Here is a 23,830-nt window from a genome sequence, read left to right on the forward strand (position 1 = left end):
GGTTACCAAAGAGTACTAAAATTAAAATTCAAAAAAGTTTTCATTAGCAATGTTTCTAACTGGCCAGTTCTAAACATTTTCAGTGTTTACCACGTATCAAATATAACGTCAGCGCCATCTAGGTTGCAAATTAAGAACTCCTACAACAATGTTCCTTCATCCTCCCTCCATCCTTACATTCCTTATTATGGTAAGTGCCTTTAAAGCTGGTTTTAAATAATTTCGTAATATGGAACTTTTAACAGGGATTACTGATTTAGATTAAAATATTGTGATAAATTTATCTTCAAACCAGTAATTTTTAATTAAAGAGAAAATAAAAATTTTCTTTAATTCCGCGCCACCTAGGTTGTCAATTAGGTACTGCTAAAAAGGTCCCTTATTAAGGTTATCGCCTTTTAAGTTAGTTCTAAATAATTTCATGAGAGGGAACTTCTACACTGTTTTCTGATTTAGATTAGTAGATTGTGACACGTCACATCATAAAATATTATACATCAATTATATTTCATAAAAAAAGAAAAAAATGAATTTAGTGTTGAATATATTACAACAACAAATAAAATATTTAGATTTCATACAGAACAAGATTTTTTAAACTAAAAATATTGTTTAGCCGGCAGCCTGGTTCAATATACCTACTATAACGTACCTTTAAGTGGTAACTTTTCAAAACTACATTGCTTTTAAAATTGTTAGTACTGTTCGACGTAGCTGTAGTTTTTGTAGCGCACCCGCTACGAAGTTTGAAGTCTAACCTTCATATGTAACACAAGTGCTACAACAGCATCCTTTCTTCGGATACCTTATCATGATGCACCCATGCAATTCCATTTTTAAACTGATACGGCGCATGTCAGAGAAGGCACAACTTCAGTACCCCGCTCGAAGCGCGTTCGCGCGCACGCCGCGTCGTTCTCTTGTGTTTTTGTGTTGTGTTAAAAATGAGGCGAAACCTGAAAATCCTTTCTCTTCTGGGCGCTGCCTGGATGTTCTTTATGTTCTATTATATGCAGCCAGACACCGTACCATCAAAGGTAAGATCAGCTGTTTATACATTGCGCATGACAATGCGGTAGTTATTTAATCCAATATAAAATTCATTTCCGTCTCTATTAAATCGAATTAAAATAAATAATATATACATCAATATGTAAACATTAGTAAACGAAGATGAAAGTAAAACGTCATATATCATAAGTAAGAAATACCTAAAATTTAAATTGTCGTATTCTAATTTAACAATATAATTAGCCTTCCTAAGTTATATGGTCTAAATTATATTTGTTTATCGTGATATTTTTATTTACGGTGTAAAAACGCGAAAACGTTACGTCGGTTTTACTTTCCTAACCTATTTCTGCAATAGGAAAGAATATGGTTAATGATAAAATTTACCAATGAAGCATGTCTCTCTTAATTTGAGTTATGCATATTTTTCGCTAAGATGATAATAAACAATTGTATCGTTAACATAAACTTTAATGTTATATTTAGTTTGTTATTATATATTCCGTATATTAATTGTAAATTTGAATCCTAAACTATTCGACAGATAATAAATACCAGAATAAAAAAAATTGTTTTATTTATTTTATTCGTCGACAAGCGAGATAATTATATGTTTATTTCTATGATTGCTCTATTACAGATCTTACTTAGTAGTTAGTTTAATTATTAAAATTAATTCACGCCATATCAATTATTATTGAACCAAAATCAAGAACACTTATAGTTGCGATATATAATGCAAATATTTGGCGGACATAAACCATTTTATACTTGCATGCTAATTTTTTGCCCTATTACGTCATATCAAATTTTTTGGAAATAATTATTATTTCATTTAATGGATGAATAAAGTGACAGTATTCTTCAAAGTTTGCGATGTTGCAACTTATTAAGATAGCTAATTCAGATTTATAAGTTTATCAATACTCTTATTTATTTAATTATTTGCGTTGTCAGTTGAATGACAATTATTAGCAATTATAAGTTATGGAAAATCTAGCAATTCTAATACCTACATATAAGTGTTTCATGTTATATTTATTGTTCTGTGAAGAATCGCTTTATATATGTAGGCGTGGACATGGCAAATGAGAAACACTGTACCAATTAATTTTAATTTAGGATTACTTAATTTTATTCATAACAAATATTGAAATTATTTGTATGTTTAGATCAAGAAGTGAATGCAATTTTATAACAAGAATTAAAAAGATTCGAATTTTATTTTTTGTTGAATTCCCCACTGGTCCGCATAAAGTATTGACTTTCGCATTTTAAAGCGTTAGGTCTTGGTCACATTGCTATTGCAAAATAATAAACGCTGATAGGTTCAACAAACTAATTAAACGTCTAAAAAATTTATAACAATATTTTTTAAACCATAACAGGAGTAGCAGTTTAGTAATGAGCATACGATATATATATATATATATATATTATAAGAAACGAGAAAATAGTGCTGTAAAATTATAGATTATTTGTGTAATTAGAGCAACTTCTAATCCCTATAACTTCTTATATGCTTCTCTGATATTTTTATAGGCAAATAAGAGATTTTTTGCAATGCGGTAGCGTATGAAATCCATAGATATTTATTTTAAAAATAACGTTTCATGCTAAAACGTTTTTACAATTTTCAATTGACTATATTTCAAGAGGTTCTGCAATTTTGGAGAATTTTTAAATTCATTTTAATTTGAAAACTACTAATTCGGAACTTAAATTAGGTCATAATTCGGGGAATAAAATCGTGTCATCACGTCGTCTACCCCATTCAGTTACAGTATAGGATAGATTTTCAGGAAGAAATGGAATAAAAAACACATTAGACAAATGTTTATTAGTAATTATAATAATCAAATATACAGTATTTACAATTTTGTTAATAAAAGATAGATATATTTAAGTTGACGCCTGGTAGATAGTACTGCTGACCCCAGAGTTGGTGCTTTCCTTGCTCAACAAATTAGTATTGCAATATAGCGAGGAAATGCTGCCAGCGTTAAAGGCGCACTGCCATAGGGGACCAAACTTTAAAAATTTGTTTTAATTTTTTTTATTAGAAGAATTACTCAGAATTATTTACTTTTAGGCCGACTCAAGTTGAGGCGTGCTTTTTCCAATAACTATAGATTAGGTTCATCCCGGTAAGCAAAAAGCAATGCGGAAGTTGGATGCGAAGACTCTCACAAACCCCTGCTAACTATACTATATAAAGCTATACTAAAATGGGAAATGTATACTATATAGCTATACTGAAATGGGAAATATATACTATATAGCTATACTGAAATGGGGAATGCCCATTTCCATCTTGTTTAAAAAAAGTTCGATTCGTTAGAAAGTACAGTCACGCACTATTTATTTTTAACAAATTAATTACGAAATAGATACTTTATGTTTTGTCTTCCATGGTCACTTTTTTATATAGATTATCTCTAGCGAAAAGATAAATATATGAAAATGCCTCATTCGTATTCCTATATGCTCGCCAGTGTACACCGACTTGATAAATCTGATATGTAAATCACGCCCAACATTCTCTTTATCATGAATACGACAGTTACAGTTTATCTTTCTTGTATCGTGTTTAATTGATTGGAAGCTACATAAATCTTTTCATCTTGTTTCTTAAACTTTATTTACCGTCTCTAACTATTTTAAGACATTAAAATTGACAAAACATCCCCATCTTATCTTAGAATAACCTTTATTCGACAAATTATTTTGAAAAACGTCCAATATTTGAATTATTACTATAATGTATTATATCTAAAATTTCAGTTTTGTCAGATTTGAAGATCCTACATCAATAATACGAATTATTATTATTTGTACAGATTTGTCTAAACCACCTCCGTGATTAATTGGTAGTCCTGATTTTTGTTTTTGGCGACACAATAATCGAATGAGGCGGGATGCCCTAAGTAACAGACTTCAAACAGACAATATAGTTTACAAAGGCAAAGATGACTTGGGAACTCTTAGGTACCGTTCACTACAATAGAGCTGCGCAGACCTGATAAAAATGAGTTTGAAAATGAATAAAAAATGTTACTCATTTTTATGAAATACAATGTACACTTATCTATCTACACTGGCAATATAATTATTTGCCATAGACGACATTTTAAGACATTTCTTTCCGACTTCCCATACAATTATTTACACTACATTAATGTTAATTTACCGTGAATCTGTATAAGATAATTCTGACAAATTAAAACCTAGTACTTACCGTATATCTAACAGATTTTATTTTCTAATTGTGATTATAATAGGAATTATTAAAGAGAAAAGTAATTTAGTAATAATAACGTTAAATTTCAGTTTAAAAGCTGTTGTAATCCTCTAATTGAATAAAGGACATTACTGTGTATTTAATGGTTAATTTTCTCTTTGCATCTCAGCCAGACACACGCTATATTTCCTCACCATGTTTTTATTTAATGTAGACACCGGGATTCGAACGCCCGATTTCAGATCTGTCTTAAATCACTAGATGAACATTTGTTTCATTTCTATCAGATGTTTATGTATGTGAAAGACGTGAACGATGGTATGACAATCACAACGGGCTAAGGGTTTATGACTCGCTTATGTCAAATCCAATACATTGACGTACATAGTATTAGGTATGAATCTTATTTGTAGAGTCAGTCAGTCTAAACTAAAATCGAATATAAAATATTCTTGTGATCATGTTAAAAAGGGTTTTTTTTAGATAAAAATTTCATCTCCATGTAATTATGATAACGCAGTACAAACAGAAGCTTATCTTTATGTATATAAGATAACAGCGAACGGTATATAGGTTACTGTAACTTTTAAAGAAACTAATGACATTTATAAATCAGTAATATTAAGATATCATAAGAAGAGTTATAGTAGTTGAGATTCGAACCTAGAACAAAAAAAAATTAACAGAATCGCGACTAACGTTTCACTATAAGGAAAGGATGATCTATTTTCTCTGTGATCATAGTTAAAGACTGTTTAATATGAAAGAAAGAGACAACCATATTTTCATGTGTTAGCTTTAATAGTAATCGATAAGACAGGGGTTGTTGTAAAGGGTGCATTTAATATTTTGTCTCATATCGGTACAGTACAATTTTTGTTTAATTTGAGCGTGTCTTTTCTAGTGTACGTGTTAGACATGTTAATATGTATTAATCGTATTTAATATATTTTCAAAAATATCCTTGCTGTTTTTTCTACAAATGCTTAAAGTCAATACCTAGAAAAAACTAACTTGCTTCAATAGGTAAAACTCTACTTTTGTATGAGCGAATGAATCTTTGTAGGCCAATGATCTTTTATCAACGTATTATCATTCTTTCGCTCGCAGTTATAAATAGCATCTTCCTTTACAGCGTTACTGATAACAAATTGCATTGCAATAGAGTATTTTTCTAACATACAACATTTTATTTTTATTATATAAATTAAAAAAATAAAATTTATATACCATACGCGTGGATATTTAAAATTAATGCAAAAAAAATAAAAAATATTTAAAAACGCGGGGAAATATAATTTCAATCGGGTTACAGTTTCTCGCAGTATTTATAGGTTGTGTGAGAAAATGCCAACTCGAAAATACCTCTTTAAATTAGTAAGCGCATATTTTCTTATATACTAAAATAAATAATTATTAGTTTCCAATTGCATTTGAATAAACTTAACACATTAAACAATTGTTATTACAATAGTTAGTATTAGGTCGCGACTATTAGATCTATATGCTATGTATTTGTAAAATCAAAATTTTTATGTACTCTATATTACTGTAGTCGCCCGATGTAGATGTAGTAAATGAAACGGTGGACCATATCGTTAAATGTTCAGCGTTTATCGGTAAAAAACAGCTGAACGCGTAACCGCTTCATAATGACCGCAATAAAGTCGTATTTATATTTGTTAGTTAGTTGTTACAGCTTTCAAAGATAAGACTATTGTTAAAAAAAATAAGAAAATAAGTAACTGTTAATTCGAAAATAACTTGCCCTGAATTCAGATCGACGGATTAAAAGTTCATTCTCGACACGATTTTGAAAGTAAGCGTAATTCACTAGTTGTATTCAAAACACGCATAGATTGACCCGATCAAATTCCACTACTGTTAAAGGTTTCTTGCACTCGCAGTATTACATTATTAAAACCACAAAAGCCTTCACTCAGTCCGCTTAAGCATTATTTAAAATAAATAATTTGTTCGGCATCAAGAGATCTGCAACCCAAAGCCCATAATTGAAATGTGAAAAGGAGTTTTCATATTTGGAACTCGTCGGTTTTAGTTCGTAAGTTCCGCTTTAATTTCAGTCTCCCATTGATTCGAATTAAATTGCAATTCATAGTTACCAATTTTTGTTTGAAAATAAATAAAAATTGAAAATTAGCGTTACTAATATTATTATTAGTATTAAACATTAAAATAACTTTTGTTGTCTGTTCAAGTAAGAGCCGCGAAATAAAAATAATAAATACAATAAAATTTAAAATCGGGTGTAAAGTTTACTTTAGTACTTTTAATATTATAGGATTATATTATTTTTAGAAGTTACGGTTGACGACATTTAGGAGAATTTGTTATTCGATACAACCAAAATAGAACAATGGCAAAATTTCTGACTCGCATTTACTTTTCTCGAATGCTATTTAGGCAATCTACTATTTCACTATAAAACACGAGCTTTATTTTAAAAGGGTTTCAATGTAGAGGCCATTTGGTCTATTTACTTGCTATCTCAAAAGAAAAATAATATGAAATATTTAAATTATATAGTTCACAATAAGTCAGCTATTTATTACCTATTTACCTTATGTATGCGCATATATACTAAGCCATATTGTTATTCTACTCTACTCTGTATTGTAGTGGCGTCTTTATTATTGTACTATTATTTTATGACATACTTTTCAAAATGTCAAAAAGGTGAGTTCAGTAAACAATTAAATCCTGGTGAACCTGCCTGAGCTTTTAGAAAATCGTACCATTTTCAACCTCTGGCCCACCATCCGTAAGGCTCGTCCGGAACAATATATTAAATAATATAATCACTATACATGTGTTATTTTTCAAGAGTACCGTAACAGTACCCGTAGGGTTGTTGGGTTCATGGGTTTCAATTCCAATACACTTTACAGTACACAGGTTGGAACATTACAATTACCTATTATTAAGGTACAAAAATATAATGTGCATGCATATTTTGTATTAATATTAGATTTCAGTCAAGGCAACCTCCAGATTAGTGCGTGACCAACTGGCGTAATAATATAGGCTGAACAACGCTTGGCGATGTATAAAATATGCTTTAATAAACTTTCAATCGTAAAACCCGAGTGTAATTATTCAACCACATTAAAACGATTCGTTAATATCCTGATATATGAATATTGTAATTAAATGTGAAATCTGCATCCTGATACAACTTTCTCAACTGGGTTCTATCGTAGATAACCCTTCAGATAGTGATAATTATAGTGTCCTAACAGCTTACATATTAACTTAAGTAATAAATTAGAATCTGTGTAATATATATATTTTTAATGTATCATCTTTTTAGTTTAGTTTGTTCTTTTTTTTGTTATTCCTGTTTAGTTTTTGTTTTAATAACTGTGTATAACATGTATTTTTGCACTACTTGTCTATCTTATGTAATGTCATATATTTTTATTTTTTTTTACTCACAGTGGTTGCCTGAAAGACATCGCTCGTAAGCGATAAGGCCGCCAGTTGCCCTCCTTTTGATTTATTTATGTCAATTTTTATTTTTACCTTTTATATTGTAGTGTAACGAAGTATAAGTAAATAAATATACATCTTAGTAGACAGATACTTACCTAAAAATCGTAAATAAGAGAGATGCAGACATTTTGGACTTTATACAACACGATAAAACTATCTGCCAGGTTTACCTTGCTTGATCACGAATGTTTACATTCTAATAATTCTTAATTAATTGAAATATGAATTGATAATGTTATAATTCTAATGAGATTTAGCCCTTCATTAAAGTTATGTATACACTATAATCCATAGACCACTTGCAGTTAGGCGGATGATACGCGTTATCGATTTTTAGTTCTGTGCGATTTTCTTACCGAAGATTTCCATCAACGTGACCAAGCGGAGGGTTGATAATCACATGCATTAACACACAAACTGCTTTTGATTTGCCTAATTGTAAGTACTTAAGACCTTATTAATGTTTAAAGAACTTTCATTTCTTATTACAAAACATGTATTTTTATTTACATGAAATAATATATACGAACAAGCTACACGTCGGCATCAGCCGTCCTAATTTTAGTGTACTGTAGGCCCATTTTGATATGTATCTTTAATGCCCCATTTGAATTGGTTAACGCACTAATATTACGAATTTCAGACGGTAATTGGTTAAATAATTGCATGTCCTCATAATTAATACACTTTTTCAAATAATTTGTACGCGGCTTTGGCAAGATAAGCAAACTCGCTCGATGAGTATTGTGTATGTGCTTGATCTTTTTGCATGATATACTTATATTATACCTTATAACCCTATTAAGAATGTAGTTTTCTCTTCATTCAGGCGCTAAAAGGTAAAATAGCAAGAGATTGTAAATACTGACCATATTTATACGCCTTTGTATTCGACAAATTGATATTTGGAACCTTTTACAAGCAATTTGGTGACAGCACCTTTTCATTGAGATTCAAGCGAAGCTTTTCTTGTGAATAGAATATAAGTTTGATTAATAATTCACCCGTGAATCTGTTCAAAGATTATTCTTTTATTTATTCTCTATAGAATTATTATTAGACTATATCATATAGATATGGCTGGTCAGACTTTGGCTATAACTAAATAGCTTGTGTTCCCGCCGGCGTTAAACAATAATTAAACTAGCTCGTTTCTCATTTCGTTCTTTGAAGCTTCATTTCAAGGTCTTGTAACATTTGTGCAGGTCATTCTTAAGGCTATTGAGAAGTTAACTGATTTTTATTTACATAAAAGTGCTAAATTCTTTCAAGGCAATCTTCACCTTTACGAATATTTCTTTATTTTTAAACAACGACATATAAAGCCACAGAAGGACCTTTATTAAGAGTTTACAGTAAGCTAAAAGATTGCAATAACTATAGTCGAATGTTAATAAATTTGTTTATTGCTCTAGATTTCCAAAAATCATATAATCATCATAATTATATAATTAATTATTATATTATATACATTCAATATTTAAATAGCTAATTTATAGAAAAAAATCTGTTCGGTTTTGTATTTGCTTAAAAGATGTGTTTGTTTTTAATTTGAATAAAAATGTTTACGAATATAGAGATTGAGTAGTTGACCTAATTGAAGAAACACGAAATCAATTGTGTAATCTTTCTCTTACGAGGTCAGTTTTTAATGAATTCAATAACTGGCCATACATTCAGTAGGTACTTGAATGACAGATCAACGTAATGTTAAGTGTTATAAAAATTCGTTGAATAATATTTAAGTGCCTCAATTTTTTGTATCTGTTTTGTGATCATTTGTTTTTTCTAATACGCAAGTAGATGATCAGCCTGACACACGTTGGCGACGTTTTTGGGTTCAAAGTAGTGTTTCCCAACCTTTTTTTGTGACAATTCTTTAGCCTTTCTTAAATTCTTATGTCCCCTATACATAATTTTAAATATTGAAATGTTTACTTAAGATACTTAAATGATAGGTTTAAGGAAGAAATCACTAGGAAATTGTTAACAAAATACAGTAAGTGAATTTTCTAAACATATAATAAATATAACTGAAACTGAAATTATATATGATAACTAAAATTTCCAAATAGTTGTAATAAATATTTTACTATATTAATTATTTTATTTTAGTGAGATCCTTGCGTTTGATGCGTGCAGCAAGCACGGAGATTTTTTTGTTGGTTCCAATTAATTAGTGTAGGTTATATTAGTCTCAAGCCTTTTAATTTTTTCCAGTTTTAATTTACACCTCTAAATCCACATTCAATCTAAAATTAATATGGAAACGGTAGCAATCGTTTTCTTAATAAAGTTTTAACTGACTGAGCATTTTTCAATTCATCGAGTTGTTCTTGATACTGCGTATTAGATATATCAGACAAATCTTCTAACATTGGCCGAATCAACCATGTTGGAAAATCAATTTGTTTTAAATCAGAAAATCGTTCTTTATATCAACCGATGATTGGCAATAACAAAGTAAAGCGATTCAGTTACTTGAAGTAACTAATTTTGGGAACCAGTGAAACAAAGTTTTTGTATGTAATATGTTGTATGGCATATCAATAAGAGTATCTAACAGAATTTGTTTTTTTCGTTATATTTGGCGCTGAAATAGCATTCCATTTAATTTTCTCGGGTTAAACTCGCGTCGAGTCCATTTTCGTATTGTCCCCCTGTAGGGCGTGGGCCGCACGTTGGGAAACACTGGTATATAGCATGCCGGTTTCCTGAAGATGTGTTAGTTTAATTATATATCTTTATTTTTATAAATTGTGTAGATAAATATTTCACATAACAACTTTATGCAGCTGCAGTTACCAGTGAGTTAAATTACGTCTAGTAGTGCATTTCCTTAATTACTAGTTCAAGCAAAACATAAATTTATGAATTAAAAGTACGACGATTAAAGTATTTACAACTCTTTAATTACTGTAAAGAAACTAATAACATGACCAATTAGGCTCAATGCCAAGCAATTCATAAGATTAGAATATTTTCAAAGTTCACTAAAATATCATGTACAATAGACAATACAATCAAATGATATAATTATGCGCAAGTGCACACTAAGATAATGCGCAACACGATCGCGTGAAAGAACAATAAGGTTATTATTTTACGCGTGTCACGTTGGCTTATTTCCCAGAGCTGTTTAAAAGTTTGATACAAAAACTTGAGAAACTGCACAATGCTCTCAGATTTCTTTTAGAAACTCGGTTTTCGACTTTCGTGCCTTATTTAACACAAAAAAATTTAATCAAGTGTGAATGGTGAAGTCCTGCATCCTTATTTTTTATACATTCTGTCACTATGCATTTATAACTGTATATTCTATAATTTTATTTACTTCAAATAACTAGAAGCTTTTTATACGAACTTCTTCATATGCACACATAAGTTATACACGTCATGTTTGTTTAGTTTTAAATGTTTTGGTCTGTTTTATTTATTGTAATTTAAAATCTCCTGTCGAGAAGCGGGCGCATATAAAACATACAGAAAGGCTAAGGTTTGTAAATAATCTTTCGAAATACAGTAAATATTTGATTGTTCCATTTATCATGAAAGGAAATCGACGAAGACAAAGGCCGGCAATACAACATCGCAGTTTTAGCCCGTATGACAAGAAACATGGTGTTAATCTGATTCCAGCGTTTATTTGTTATTACATAAATAATTATATAAACTCTAGATCACCTTTACTTATATTGATCACACGTGACTGAGATGCTTTCAAAAATCTGTACCGAACATTCTATAATTTTTATTTTGCTTTTGATAACAAATTGTGTAACCGCAAATAACTTCATAAAAACAATGCAACATATTTATTTTTATAATAAGGTTCCTACTTAACGCCAAAAAATAGTGCTAATAGGGCAAATAGTAGGCAGGTCACTAACAGTTTTTTTTTAATAGATTAACCCTCTACTCCCATGCCTGCCTGTCCAGGGACTTTTTATACCACATTTTTTCCAAAAATAAAAACAATAGACATTTAATTAATTCTACTAGTTCGCGAATGGCAGGCGTCGCGATATACGCCCCGGCTGCATCGGTAATATTTTTACTAAACTCTAACAGTTAAGTAACAATAATGTTTTAATTAACAAGACTATTGAAAATAGGATTAATTGTTAAATGTCACAAAGAACCGATCAGTGTTTTAATCAAAATCTGTCCAATGATGCGCCGGAGTTATTCCGAGACAGTTATTCAGACACACCAGTTAAAATTGTAAAGTTATAATTCGTATAATATGAACTGTTAATGATAATATCAAAAACAAACTAAGAATATGTAAAACAATCATAGGAATTTAAAGAAGGAATGAGAATATTTGTTTATTGATATAGGTCAATAACTCACACAACAGAGTAAGTGACGGAGTTCACTAATTTAGATATACATATACATTAATTTATTATTTATATTAACTTAAGCAAGATCACAAAATACCAATATAAGAAAGAACAATTGGTTTTGATTAGATTTCTTAAATTATTTTAAAATCTACTTAAACATTTTTCGGAGATAAAACTAGTTAAAACGGTGATCTTCTACGTCTGGGTGTAAAAGTCTGGCGAATACCACACAGTCCATATAAAAACTGTCTGAACTTAATTAAAAATACAGTAATATAACAAACTTTAATTTAATTAAATGTGGAATACATACATTCGCTACTTTTGGTGAATTAAAAATTAATGAAATATGGTTATCAGTTTCATCTGAACATTATTGGAATAATAAGAGTAAAATGATATATTTAGGATTCAAGGAACGCGTGCTAAATTTCCAAAGTATGTTTGTCCACAAACTTCTTCAAATCATATCATCTTTGATGCTTATTTATTTACATCGGGTATATTCCAACTCAGTTAAGGGTTGAATTTTACGAGTATCAAAGTTGGTAAATATCGTGTTAGAAGTTTTTTTTTTAAATACGCACGTAAAACACTTTTATATTAATTCCATATTTGCACTTATTTATTCAGTATGTTAATTGTATTAAACTCGACTACGTAGAGTAAAATATTGCGAGAATATTGTTGGAAGGTCGTGATGCTGTCCACTTATACTTGTCTATGATGCACTGCATTTGGATTATGTTTTTCTTAATTTTTGATGTGCGGTGTCATTTATAGATTCATTATATATTTTCTCTTATACAAGTAAACAAAAAATGTTTTCAAGTATAATTTACGTTTTATTTAATTGCTAAAGCCGCTAGTACACCCTATCAAACATAAAGACACCTAAAGAAAAAATAAATAATAAAAATCGAAAACTGAGTTGGACTTAATTGTCATAATTTTTAATTAGTATTTTTTTGGACCTTGAATACATTTTAATGGATTAGGTAAGATAGATGAATATATAGAGATCCCATGAAATACGTAAATACTCTTAGGTGCTATGTTTTAAATGTATGGACATGGTAAAATAATAATAATGTACAGTAGAAAGTGTTCAAATTGCGCTAAACAGCGAAAGTGATTGAAAAACTGTATTTTAACCGAACATAACATGCTTGTTAGTATAGTGTTCTTAGAGAATACAAATTAAGTGTCATTTACATTATAAGTATAAGAATAAGAGGGATAGCGGGGAAGGATTATAAGTGTGACACACGTAGAAGTATTTGGAGAAGGCCTTCACTCCGTCGGAGGTCGAGTACTAATGGTTAACGTAATGACAAGGATTTAATGTAAGCTAATGTATATGTATAGCTTAATTAACTTTTTTATTAATGGAAAATATATATTTTTATCATAAATAACTGACGCAAATATCAAGATAAATCTACGTAAAAAAAATTGTATTAATAAAATGATACTCGTCCTTCAATAACTTATTTTTTATGGAACATGTGGTGAAGGAGCATGTCCTTAATGTAAAATTCTCACCGCCGCTTTTGAAGAAAACGGTGAAACGCTTACAAATGCGTTGCCTTAGGAAATCCTTATTTGATATATTTATTACAAAGAGGAAATATGAGTACTTTTTGTAGTTAAGAATAAAATCAAAGACTACTGGAGCGATGCAGTTGCATTCTACATTATGCCTGCGTAACAAAGGCTATATTTATATCCATAATACACAGGACAGGATGCTTGTAAAAATTAAACTAAAGAGGCAAGACACAGTGACCCGTTAGACTGCAATAGCGACCCCAGAGTCTCTCTAATGCAGCTTTGTTCCTACAGTTGTAGGAACAAAGCTGCAAACAAAGAACAAATCTCAGGTAGTTACCTGAGATGATTTTAGCGGGTATTGCTTACCCAGTCTCTGAGAGAGATTCTGGTATGAGTCGAGTCCCACATACCCCTGTTACTTTCGAGGGTAAATGCATTTTCACCCTGGACATACCAGCAAATTAAGTATTTGCGTAAACTTAATAACATTAATCGGCAGCCTTAATTCATAGTCTAAATTTAACCAATGTCAATTAACCCAACAATTTTATTTTCTTGGACATATATTTAAAACAATGTATATTTTATATACTACGAAAATATATACTACTACCTATATGTAACAATCACAATCGATTTCATATCCCTTATTTGTCTCTAACATATTACTTCACAATCGTTTCACTTCCACGTAAACTTCCTATGACCAAAAGTGTTTTTATAACTTTGTGCGTATAAAAAGGTTATGGCCTTGCATGTTACGCAAGTGTACTATTACTTTTAATACTTTCACTAGTTTTTAGTCTTAATAACGGTAGGTCGTAACGGACTGAACTAGTTATGTGACTAGCTCACATTTAAGATAAAGAATTTCGGTATTCTGTATACGTGTATTAATTAGACCCAGCTTAAAATTGTTAACAATAGATATCTATCTAATTAATCTATATAATTTTAAGTTCAAATCATATGAAAAAACCTTGTATTTAAATTAAGAACTTTTGTCCAACAAGCTACAAACATGAACCAAAAAGGTATCAAATAGACTTCTTCCTTGCGTATTTATCCTTCTGTGTAATATTATTGTTTAGCTTATAAGCTCATTCAAAAGTTGCGTTTGTGAACTTTGAATGAAAGAAAGAAAATTCTTATCAGTTTTGCGTTTCAATAGCCTTTTTAATGATTGAATAAATTCTACTGCGTACAAGATATAAACCAACCGAGGTCCGTGATAAATCAGAAAAGCACATCTGCACTATCCGCTAAAATATACACTTTTCACGTGTTTTTCGAACACATTAATTTGTTAAAATTTACTAAATAACAAAGCGCATCACAGACAGACTTCAAATCATGATGTCATATTGTAATTCTTGGCGTGATGTACAGCAAAGATTAAATGAACGGGGAAGGAAAGGTAAGTAAAATAAATAAATCTCCTTGATTACTTTTATTAAATTTCAAGGGTATGAAGAACTTTACATCGAACAGAATATAAAAATTCACAACTTTAAAACACATCTAAACAATGAAACATCCAAAAATATGCTGATAATATAATACATCAAGCCGTTAACAAAATTATATGATATTCAATAAAAATTCATATTTAAATTTTGTTGACCTAGTGGCTTCAGCTTCGACTCATGAGAGTCTGGGATGACCCAGAGATCGTAGGTTTGAACCCCGGCTGTGCACGAATGGATTGTGTCTGTGCACATTTACAACTCGCTAGTACTCGTTGACGGAATACATTTTAAGTAAACCGGCATGCCTTGATACAAAATATCGACGGCGTCTGTCAGGCACAAAAGGCTGATCGTATCACTTACCATATGCAGACCAAATAAGGTTGTAGCCAGTGTTTTTTTTAGTATTCATATACGTAACTCAAAACTCTTTGGTTGATTCCCAAATTCAATTAAAATAATTCACGAATATTCGTCGGGAATTAACCAAAGAAAATATATTTAAATTATTAAATACAATATTAAAAACAAAGTTTGTACATGTAAATATTGTTTTTTAATATTATCTGTGACCCGTATAACGCGATAAAAAAACCTATAGTAGGTATGCTTATAAGAATTTGTTGCAAGACACTACAAAAATTTCTATATCAATAAATACTTATAATTTTCCTGTTAGATATGCTGACGGTAAACAACAGGGTAAGTAAACATATTATGGCGTCATAATAAGAGAAAGATAAATTGTAGATATTATATTTTTAAACTACGTTTAAACCGGAAATTATATGTCATAAATATACTTTTAAATGTTCATATAACTTAAACTGTATTTGCAACAGTTAAATTAAGCTTTTTATTATACCAAAACCTATCAAATCATCTTCCAAGCCTACATTTATGTAACTCTTAAATGAATGCGAATTACATAAACAAATTAAGGCTAACCGCATAATATTAATTGTAGTTTCAATTGGAATGTGACCGAGTATTTATTTCCGCCTTCATGATCCGTTTAGTCGCGAAGCCACAGTAAGGCTTAACTGCATAATGATATAGTTTCTTTTGATCCAATCGAGATAGTAATGTCTCCAATTAGCTTTACTATGAATCATATAACAATCGTTGCAGATTTTAATTATTGCCATTTTTGATTTTAGAATGTATTTGTGTTCTATATTTTGCGATTGACAGTTACACAAATAACATTTGCTAACTTATGTGCAAATGTCAATTGACGATCGAAGAACAAGTTCATCTGTGTACTTATTTACGTAAAATATAATTTAATTGCATATTTTAGTAGATATATGATCATATATGTACATATAAGATAAATATTAGAAGAGATCGATATCTCAGAGCAATGGCGTTTTAGTCAGCTGCCATTCTCATTGGCACACAGAGCTTATAAATTAATAGTGTCAAAGTCAAATCAAATAACGATTAGTATTAAGTGATTTGAGTTTGACGTTGTTAGTTTATAAATTCTGAGACATATAATGATAATGGCAGCTGACAGTAACGCCATTGCTCTGACATATATGAACTTGACAATATTAGTCAAAATCGTGGTTGTTCGGAATCTTTTATTAGCTTCTAATAATTTATTTTAAATATCCTTTCAACGAAGATTCGTGAGAGCCGCGCTTTGTCCTACTTTATCGTGGGAATTAGACAACGTTATCATGCTCGGTTAATGTTAGCGTAACGAAAGTTTCATTTTTTCATAAACACACGACTTATGAGACGCACCTTTTTAACGCTTATTTAGAAATTAGATAAATATATATTTTTATTCAAGTGACAAGTCATGCACCAACTATTGAGATATAATTATAAGTAACCAACCCCAGCAGAATGTAAATAATATATACGACATTTATCCATATATTTTATTAGCAAACTTATATTATTTAGATTATGTACGTATATGTTTGATAACACAACATGTAAAATAATTACAATTTTAGCAAAATACAAAAGCACTCAATAAAAAGCAAAATATTACTTTGTTTAACTGTATATAAATGTTTTAGAAATAAATGTAATAAATACTATGTTGCTTAAAACTGAAAGATAACTAATACTAGTCAAAAGAACTTTGAAATTGAACCGAGTAGGCCCCCAGAAAGTGGAGTACAAAATCCATAAACTCATTAAAAACGGATTGGATACTTTCCCATTCCACAGACTCGCATCACTATTATGGTAGTGTTTACCTACATAATAATAATAATGCATCGCGTCATCACACGTTATTCGTAATTGCATAAGTCTCGTAGTTTTACGCCAGTTATTTTTAGATCAACCTGACCTACGTTTGCGCCAAATAAATTGCGGAGATACAAAGCGATTGGATACAATTAAAACAATTTGTGAAATGTTTCAAGAAGTTGCTTGTTGGCAACTGTTTAGAGTACTTTCATTTAGCCATTTATAATTGAACAGAATTAAATGGCTTTTAGCGTCGCCTGATGTTTTTCGTTATTTTTAATTTACTGTTATTTTAAATACACAAAAAGCAGATTGTGTTGAAAATTTTAAGTCCACCAGATATATACGTAACCTAATTTATTATTCCTGTGAAAATACGCGGCCTAGTATTTAATATATTTCCATAGAATTTCGTCACGTTTTGCTTTTGGGAATAACCGTACTACTATATAAAATTACCTATCCCTCTATTCTCCCTATAAGTCTTAAATTCCAACTCGTATATAATTTAAACCTATGACATATTGCTATTTGCTATTTCACGACCTACATTAACGTTTATCTAATTAAGGCACGAATCGTCAAATAAATTGGCTTAATATTTATGGGACAATAGCTGAGAATCAAATATTTCATATATTTGAACTTTGATTGAAATACACGTCACTTTAAGGTCCATTATGGGATAAGTCCCCCCTATTGTCATGGGGACTGGATATAATTAATTCACCATACATTGTATTTCTTCACTGATCAGAGAATAAAATCCAGATGTGCTTTGGTGGAGCACTAACGCCCTACATTGGGGCTTGCGACCAGCCAATGAATCAATAAAAAAAAACTATTATAGTAGTTTCGAAGATGTCAAAATAAACTCTAAATGCGAAAGTCGTTATTAAAATTAGTTGGTACATATTAGGATTAACTGAGCCCTGTATGGAAACAGTGCTTCATGCATGATATTTTAACAATACCGCATATCACGGAAATTAAACCGCAGATTACACAATGAAGCTAACATATATTAGACAATGAAACCGCTAATAAAGTCATAGGAAATACCCCATCACTAGACCACACATGACGGCCTTAAATAATGATACGCGGATAAATGACAAGTTATTACGACGATACAATTGTATCACTGCACTTATAGTTCAGTGGCTTATGAACAGGAAGCTCAGAAATATATTGCGGCTTTTGTTCTCTGTTATACATTATAAAGGTTGACAACGTGTGTCAGAAACAGAAAGTATTCTTACCTATAAAAGTGATCAATGAAACAAACACAGAAATGTGTTCTCACGATGGGGTTGTGGATTAACAGATTACTTTGACAAGTTTAAAATAGATATATAAGTGGTTTTGGACATGCGATAAGGACGAAACATTATATATTTGACCCTGATATGTTTATTAATAAAACCGTTAGTCTATTATTTTATAATAATAAAATCTATTACATTTTTCTTTCTCAATATTTTTAAAGAGGAAATATTTCTGTTTTTGTATGTTTGTAACAAAAAATCTCAACAACTACTGGACATGTAACTTCTTTCTTAATTAGGATACTACATTATCGCTTATATGTAACTATACATTTACAAAACATAGTCAAAATGTCCTGCCGTGCGAAGCCGGGACTGAAAAATACAACGCAGCTTTAAGTGTTTGAGTTTCATTTTATTACTTTGTGACGCAAAATTCCAAGGCTTTTATTTAGTTTTAAGTAAAATAACTATAAAAACTCAATAGTAAATTGAATATTTTACTTCTTAAAATACCTACATATACAGTCCATTTATTCTAAATTGATTTAAGATTAAGTTGGTGACCTTTTAAACAAGGTGAAGATATGAAAATAACATTAAAAATGTTATTACAACTCCGAAAGGTATAATTATTTAGGTAGGTAGTGAATCCAAAAATATACCTTATGATACATAAGTACGAATCTAATTACTACACAATAATTATGAACTTTCACAGATCACATTAATCTTGACTCTATAGTTCTTTGATTACATCCTTGCGATGTTTCAACGGTAATAGAATATTGATATGTCAAACTGGCATTTTATGTTTAATCTGTGTTTGCCTAGTTTTTGAATAATGACTTTGTAGATTCAAATGACAAAATTCATGTTATATTTTAATAAATCTATTAGATTAATACAAAAGTGTATAGTTAGTAATTAAATGGCAACTTTTCATCACGCTAAGGTTTGTTTATACTTTAAATCAATTCAGAATAAATTAAATGATCTATAGAGCTAAATATTTTACAAAAATATGTAGCTGTAAGTTAGTCTGAAAGCCTGGGTATAAGCTGCGATCGCCTGCACTCCTACTCTTCCATCATCAAGTCTTATATCTAACAAAAATAACCTTCAATTAGGGCTGGGAATATAATTAGTACATACATTCACACTTGATTCTTATTTGTTCCAAACGATGAGTCAAGATTTAATGATATACAGAAATATAGGACAAGTTACAGGAAGTGTGTCATAAATATCGCAAACAAAGATATTTCAACGTATATTTAGGTGTAATATGCAAAAGTATGTTAAAATATGTTGAAAATTTAATTTAAAAAACATGTGTGTGTACTTATGTACATGCGTTAGAAGATATACTCCTTTGGCGTAACAAGATAAAAATCTTTTCAAAAATTTTATTATTGGTTTGTAGAAAAAACGACACTAACAATAGGAACAACTAAAATGTTGACTATAGCTAACTTCTTTTATGGCGGTGTGCCCGCGCATCGTAAAATGTACTCTCATAATTTTTTTCCTAACACGCCAAAAGAAGTATATATCTCGAAAAATGGAAATTCTCAATTTGAATTTTAAATATATATTTTAAAAGCATGTTTATTTTATTTCAAATTTATTTAATAGTTTAACCGATAAGGCAACTTTCGCATGTTATACAATGTGTCTTAACATTACATGCAAACTAACACGTAATTTTAATGAACTCAACTTTTATTATTTCTTATAACATAATTAAAGTTGCCAACACAAGATTGTTGCTATATAGCTTAATATTTTGGGGTAATAGACTAAACTAAAACAAACATTTGAGTCATTCGGCTATGTGTAGGTATATTTACCCTTGAATTTTAACGTGTGAAACAGTGACAGCGGTATTATTGTGTGTGCAGTTTTGTTGAGTTACCCAGTAAACTCCGAGTGAATCCCAACAGGAAGTGTATTTAGTGCCTTATAAAGGTACTGTGAACCACATATATTGGAGATTCTTTCGACACATCCCGAATTACTGAGTAAACTAGAAAAATCTATGCGACACATTCTATGAATCATTTTTAAAATACCCTCATATTCCTTTGTCCACATAAATAGAAACATTCAAACACGACAGTCAACGTCATTGTTAAATCTGACTTTTGGCAACTGACATCTGACAGCGGCACTATTGCCATACCTAGTAGACCTATTGGCTGGATACAAGGATTTTGGACCAAATTATTATAACATAATCTTTTGATTATTCCTACATTAGGATTTGAGTAGAAACCATAATAATGGATTGCCGTAGGTGTTTAAAAATTGCACCTGATACGGAAGGCATCAAATGTACCTCCTGCCTAGCATGGTTGCATTTCTATTGTGCTGAATTGACGGAATTAGACTTTAAGAAAATTTTACCTATGAACAGAATAAAATGGAAGTGTTCTGCATGTAAGACTAAAAGGAAAGCTGCGCTCTCGGCGACCACCTCACCTACATTTCCCACGGGTTCGCCCTTGAATGTGGATACGGAGGCTTTGACTAAATATATGGACTCAAAATTTGCAAACTTAAGTCAACAGTGGCGTGATGATCTTAACTCTGCTATCTTGGAGGTTTCGCGAACATTTAGGAACGATATAAGAATAGCCCTAGAAAATCGCATGAGCACATGGGAAGAAAGGGTAGCTCAAGTAGAATCAGCGGCTGTCATGAGCTCCTCTACCCTGCCATCCAACTACATAGAAGAAAATGCGTCACTACGTCACGAGCTTGAAACCTTGCGTAACAGGCTCGACCACTTCGATCAAGCCTCTAGAAATTGCAACGTTGAGATTCAAAATGTGCCCGAAAGTAAAGGCGAAAACCTTATGCAACTCTCTTTTGCACTCAGCAACATTTTAAACGTCGAATTAAAAGACTCTGACATAAAAACTGTACACCGCGTTGCGCCTGGTGTACCTGCAGGTCGCCCAAAAAATATTATACTGCAGTTGACAACTCGCAGAAAACGTGATGATTTTATCGCGGCCGCGCGTGTGCGTGGCACTCTATCAGTTGATCAATTGCTTGGTGGATCTGCGGCAGTGTCTGCCGTTACAAACAATAATCGATTCTATGAGCACCTTACCCTGAAAAATAAAATACTTTTCAGTAAGGTCAGGCAACTCGCTAAGGAAAAAGGGTACAAGTATGTATGGGTAAAAAACCTTTGTATGTTTGTCAGAAAAACTGATGAAGCTAAAGCCATCCAAGTGCGATCCAATGATGATCTAGCCAAATTAGTATGACTATATTCCCGTTTGTATAGCTTACATATTTTTTTATATTGTATTCAAATTTTCTATATTTTTTGTTAGAATCTTGATCTTTAAATATTCTTTAACTGCGGTGTGGAGTGCGAAACTGGATTTTTCTATAATTTTCACCTTGTTTCCTATCTTTCATATTTTTGACTATGGATAATGGCTCAAAATACCTTATCTATTTACTATCAAAACTGTGGAGGCATCAAGAGTAAAATAGATAAACTCAAAAATAGTATTCTTCTTAGCAACTTTGATGTTATTGTTCTGGTTGAGACTTGGTTGGTGGATTCTGTCTTTGATGGAGAGTTGCATTCGGGTGGTTATGATGTATTTCGACGGGACAGAAACCTCGAATTCTCTCGTAAAAAAGGTGGCGGTGGAGTTTTACTTATGGTGAAAAGAGGAATTAAATCTATCAGATTGACTGAGTTTGAAGCCCCGGATTTGGAGGAAATATACATTCACTTGCCATCTCATGCTGGTCTCCTCCTGACTGCTTGTTACTTTTCTCCCGTTACTCATACCTCTGCATACTTAAAATTCTTTCAAAAACTGCATGACATACACGCTAGCGCTCGATTTTCTAATTACATAATTACAAGTGACTTTAATTTACGATTGTCGATTGGGTGACATTACTAGCCACGTCCCATTCTGAGGATGCTGTTACCGTCTTCTACTCAAAAATAAATGCAATTATTGCTGCTTGCGTGCCATTCTCTAAACCTAAATCCCGTAAGTATCCAGTTTGGTTTAGCAGAGGGCTGATTAGAACTCTTAATCGTAAGAAGAAACTCTGGTGTCGCTGGAAGACCTACAAAGGCTTACTCGACTATCAAGAGTTTTCTTTATTAAGAGCACGTGTTAAAAATCTTATGAAACTTTGTTATAATCGCTATATAGAAAGGATTGAACAATCGCTTAAATCTAATATCAAACATTTTTGGAAATACACGTCCACTCTAAAACAAAGTAATTTAGGTTACCCTAAACTAATGAAGTATGGCAGCATTTCATCCGACGATCCCAAACAAATAGTTGAGTTATTTTCAAATTATTTTCAGTCAGTATTTGAACCTCAAACTCACTCGGATGGAGACGCTGTGACAGTTGAAGAGAGCCTTTCCAGTGACTCTCAGATCCTTGTGCATAACTTGTATTTCGATGTAGACGAGATCAGCAAGGAACTATATTTGCTTGATCCGAGTAAAGGTCCTGGTCCAGATCAAATTAGACCAGTTTTTCTAAAGCATACACATCGTTCATTGTGTGTCCCTTTACAGATTATATTCAATAAGTGTATGTCCAGTGGCACTTTTCCTGATTGCTGGAAATTATCTTATATAACGCCTATCTTTAAGACTGGTGAAAGGAGTGATGTCGAAAATTACCGACCGATTTCAATACTTTCTGCAATCCCTAAGATCTTGGAAAGATTAGTTCACCGACGAATTTATTCCAGCCTAAGGCACGTTATTATAGACCAACAGCACGGATTCGCAGCTGGTAAATCTACTCTCTCTAACCTCCTTGTTTGTACTAATTATATTTTTAGCGGTTTAGATAATAAACATCAGATAGACACAATCTACACGGACTTTCAGAAGGCTTTTGATAAGGTTGACCATATGATGCTTTTACAAAAGCTGTCTTTTAATGGTATTAAGGGCAATCTTTTAAGATGGTTTACGGCATATCTATCTAATCGTGTTCAATCAGTGGTAATAAATGGGTTTACTTCTTCTCAAATAGTAGTGACATCCGGTGTCCCCCAAGGCTCAATCCTTGGGCCGTTGCTCTTTTCTTTATTTATCAACGACATATCTAAATGTTTTTTACACTGCAAGTACTTGTTATACGCAGACGACTTAAAGTTATATAAAACGGTAGTTGCACTTTCTGATGT

General features: G+C 31.3%; 1 protein-coding gene across 1 annotated transcript in view; it reads left to right on the forward strand.

The window, feature by feature from the left end:
* The first annotated feature begins 856 nt into the window (after positions 1 to 856).
* LOC123718900 (polypeptide N-acetylgalactosaminyltransferase 2-like) overlaps positions 857 to 23,830 on the forward strand; it is a 45,812-nt gene continuing 22,838 nt past the window's right edge. Inside the window, exon 1 of the mRNA XM_045675876.1 lies at positions 857 to 1,037. Within this exon, the coding sequence (XP_045531832.1) occupies positions 945 to 1,037 (93 nt within the window). The 5' untranslated portion in view covers positions 857 to 944. The remainder of the gene's footprint in view (positions 1,038 to 23,830) is intronic.

Source organism: Pieris brassicae, chromosome 2 (assembly GCF_905147105.1).
Source record: "Pieris brassicae chromosome 2, ilPieBrab1.1, whole genome shotgun sequence".
In the NCBI taxonomy this organism is placed as follows: domain Eukaryota; kingdom Metazoa; phylum Arthropoda; class Insecta; order Lepidoptera; family Pieridae; genus Pieris; species Pieris brassicae.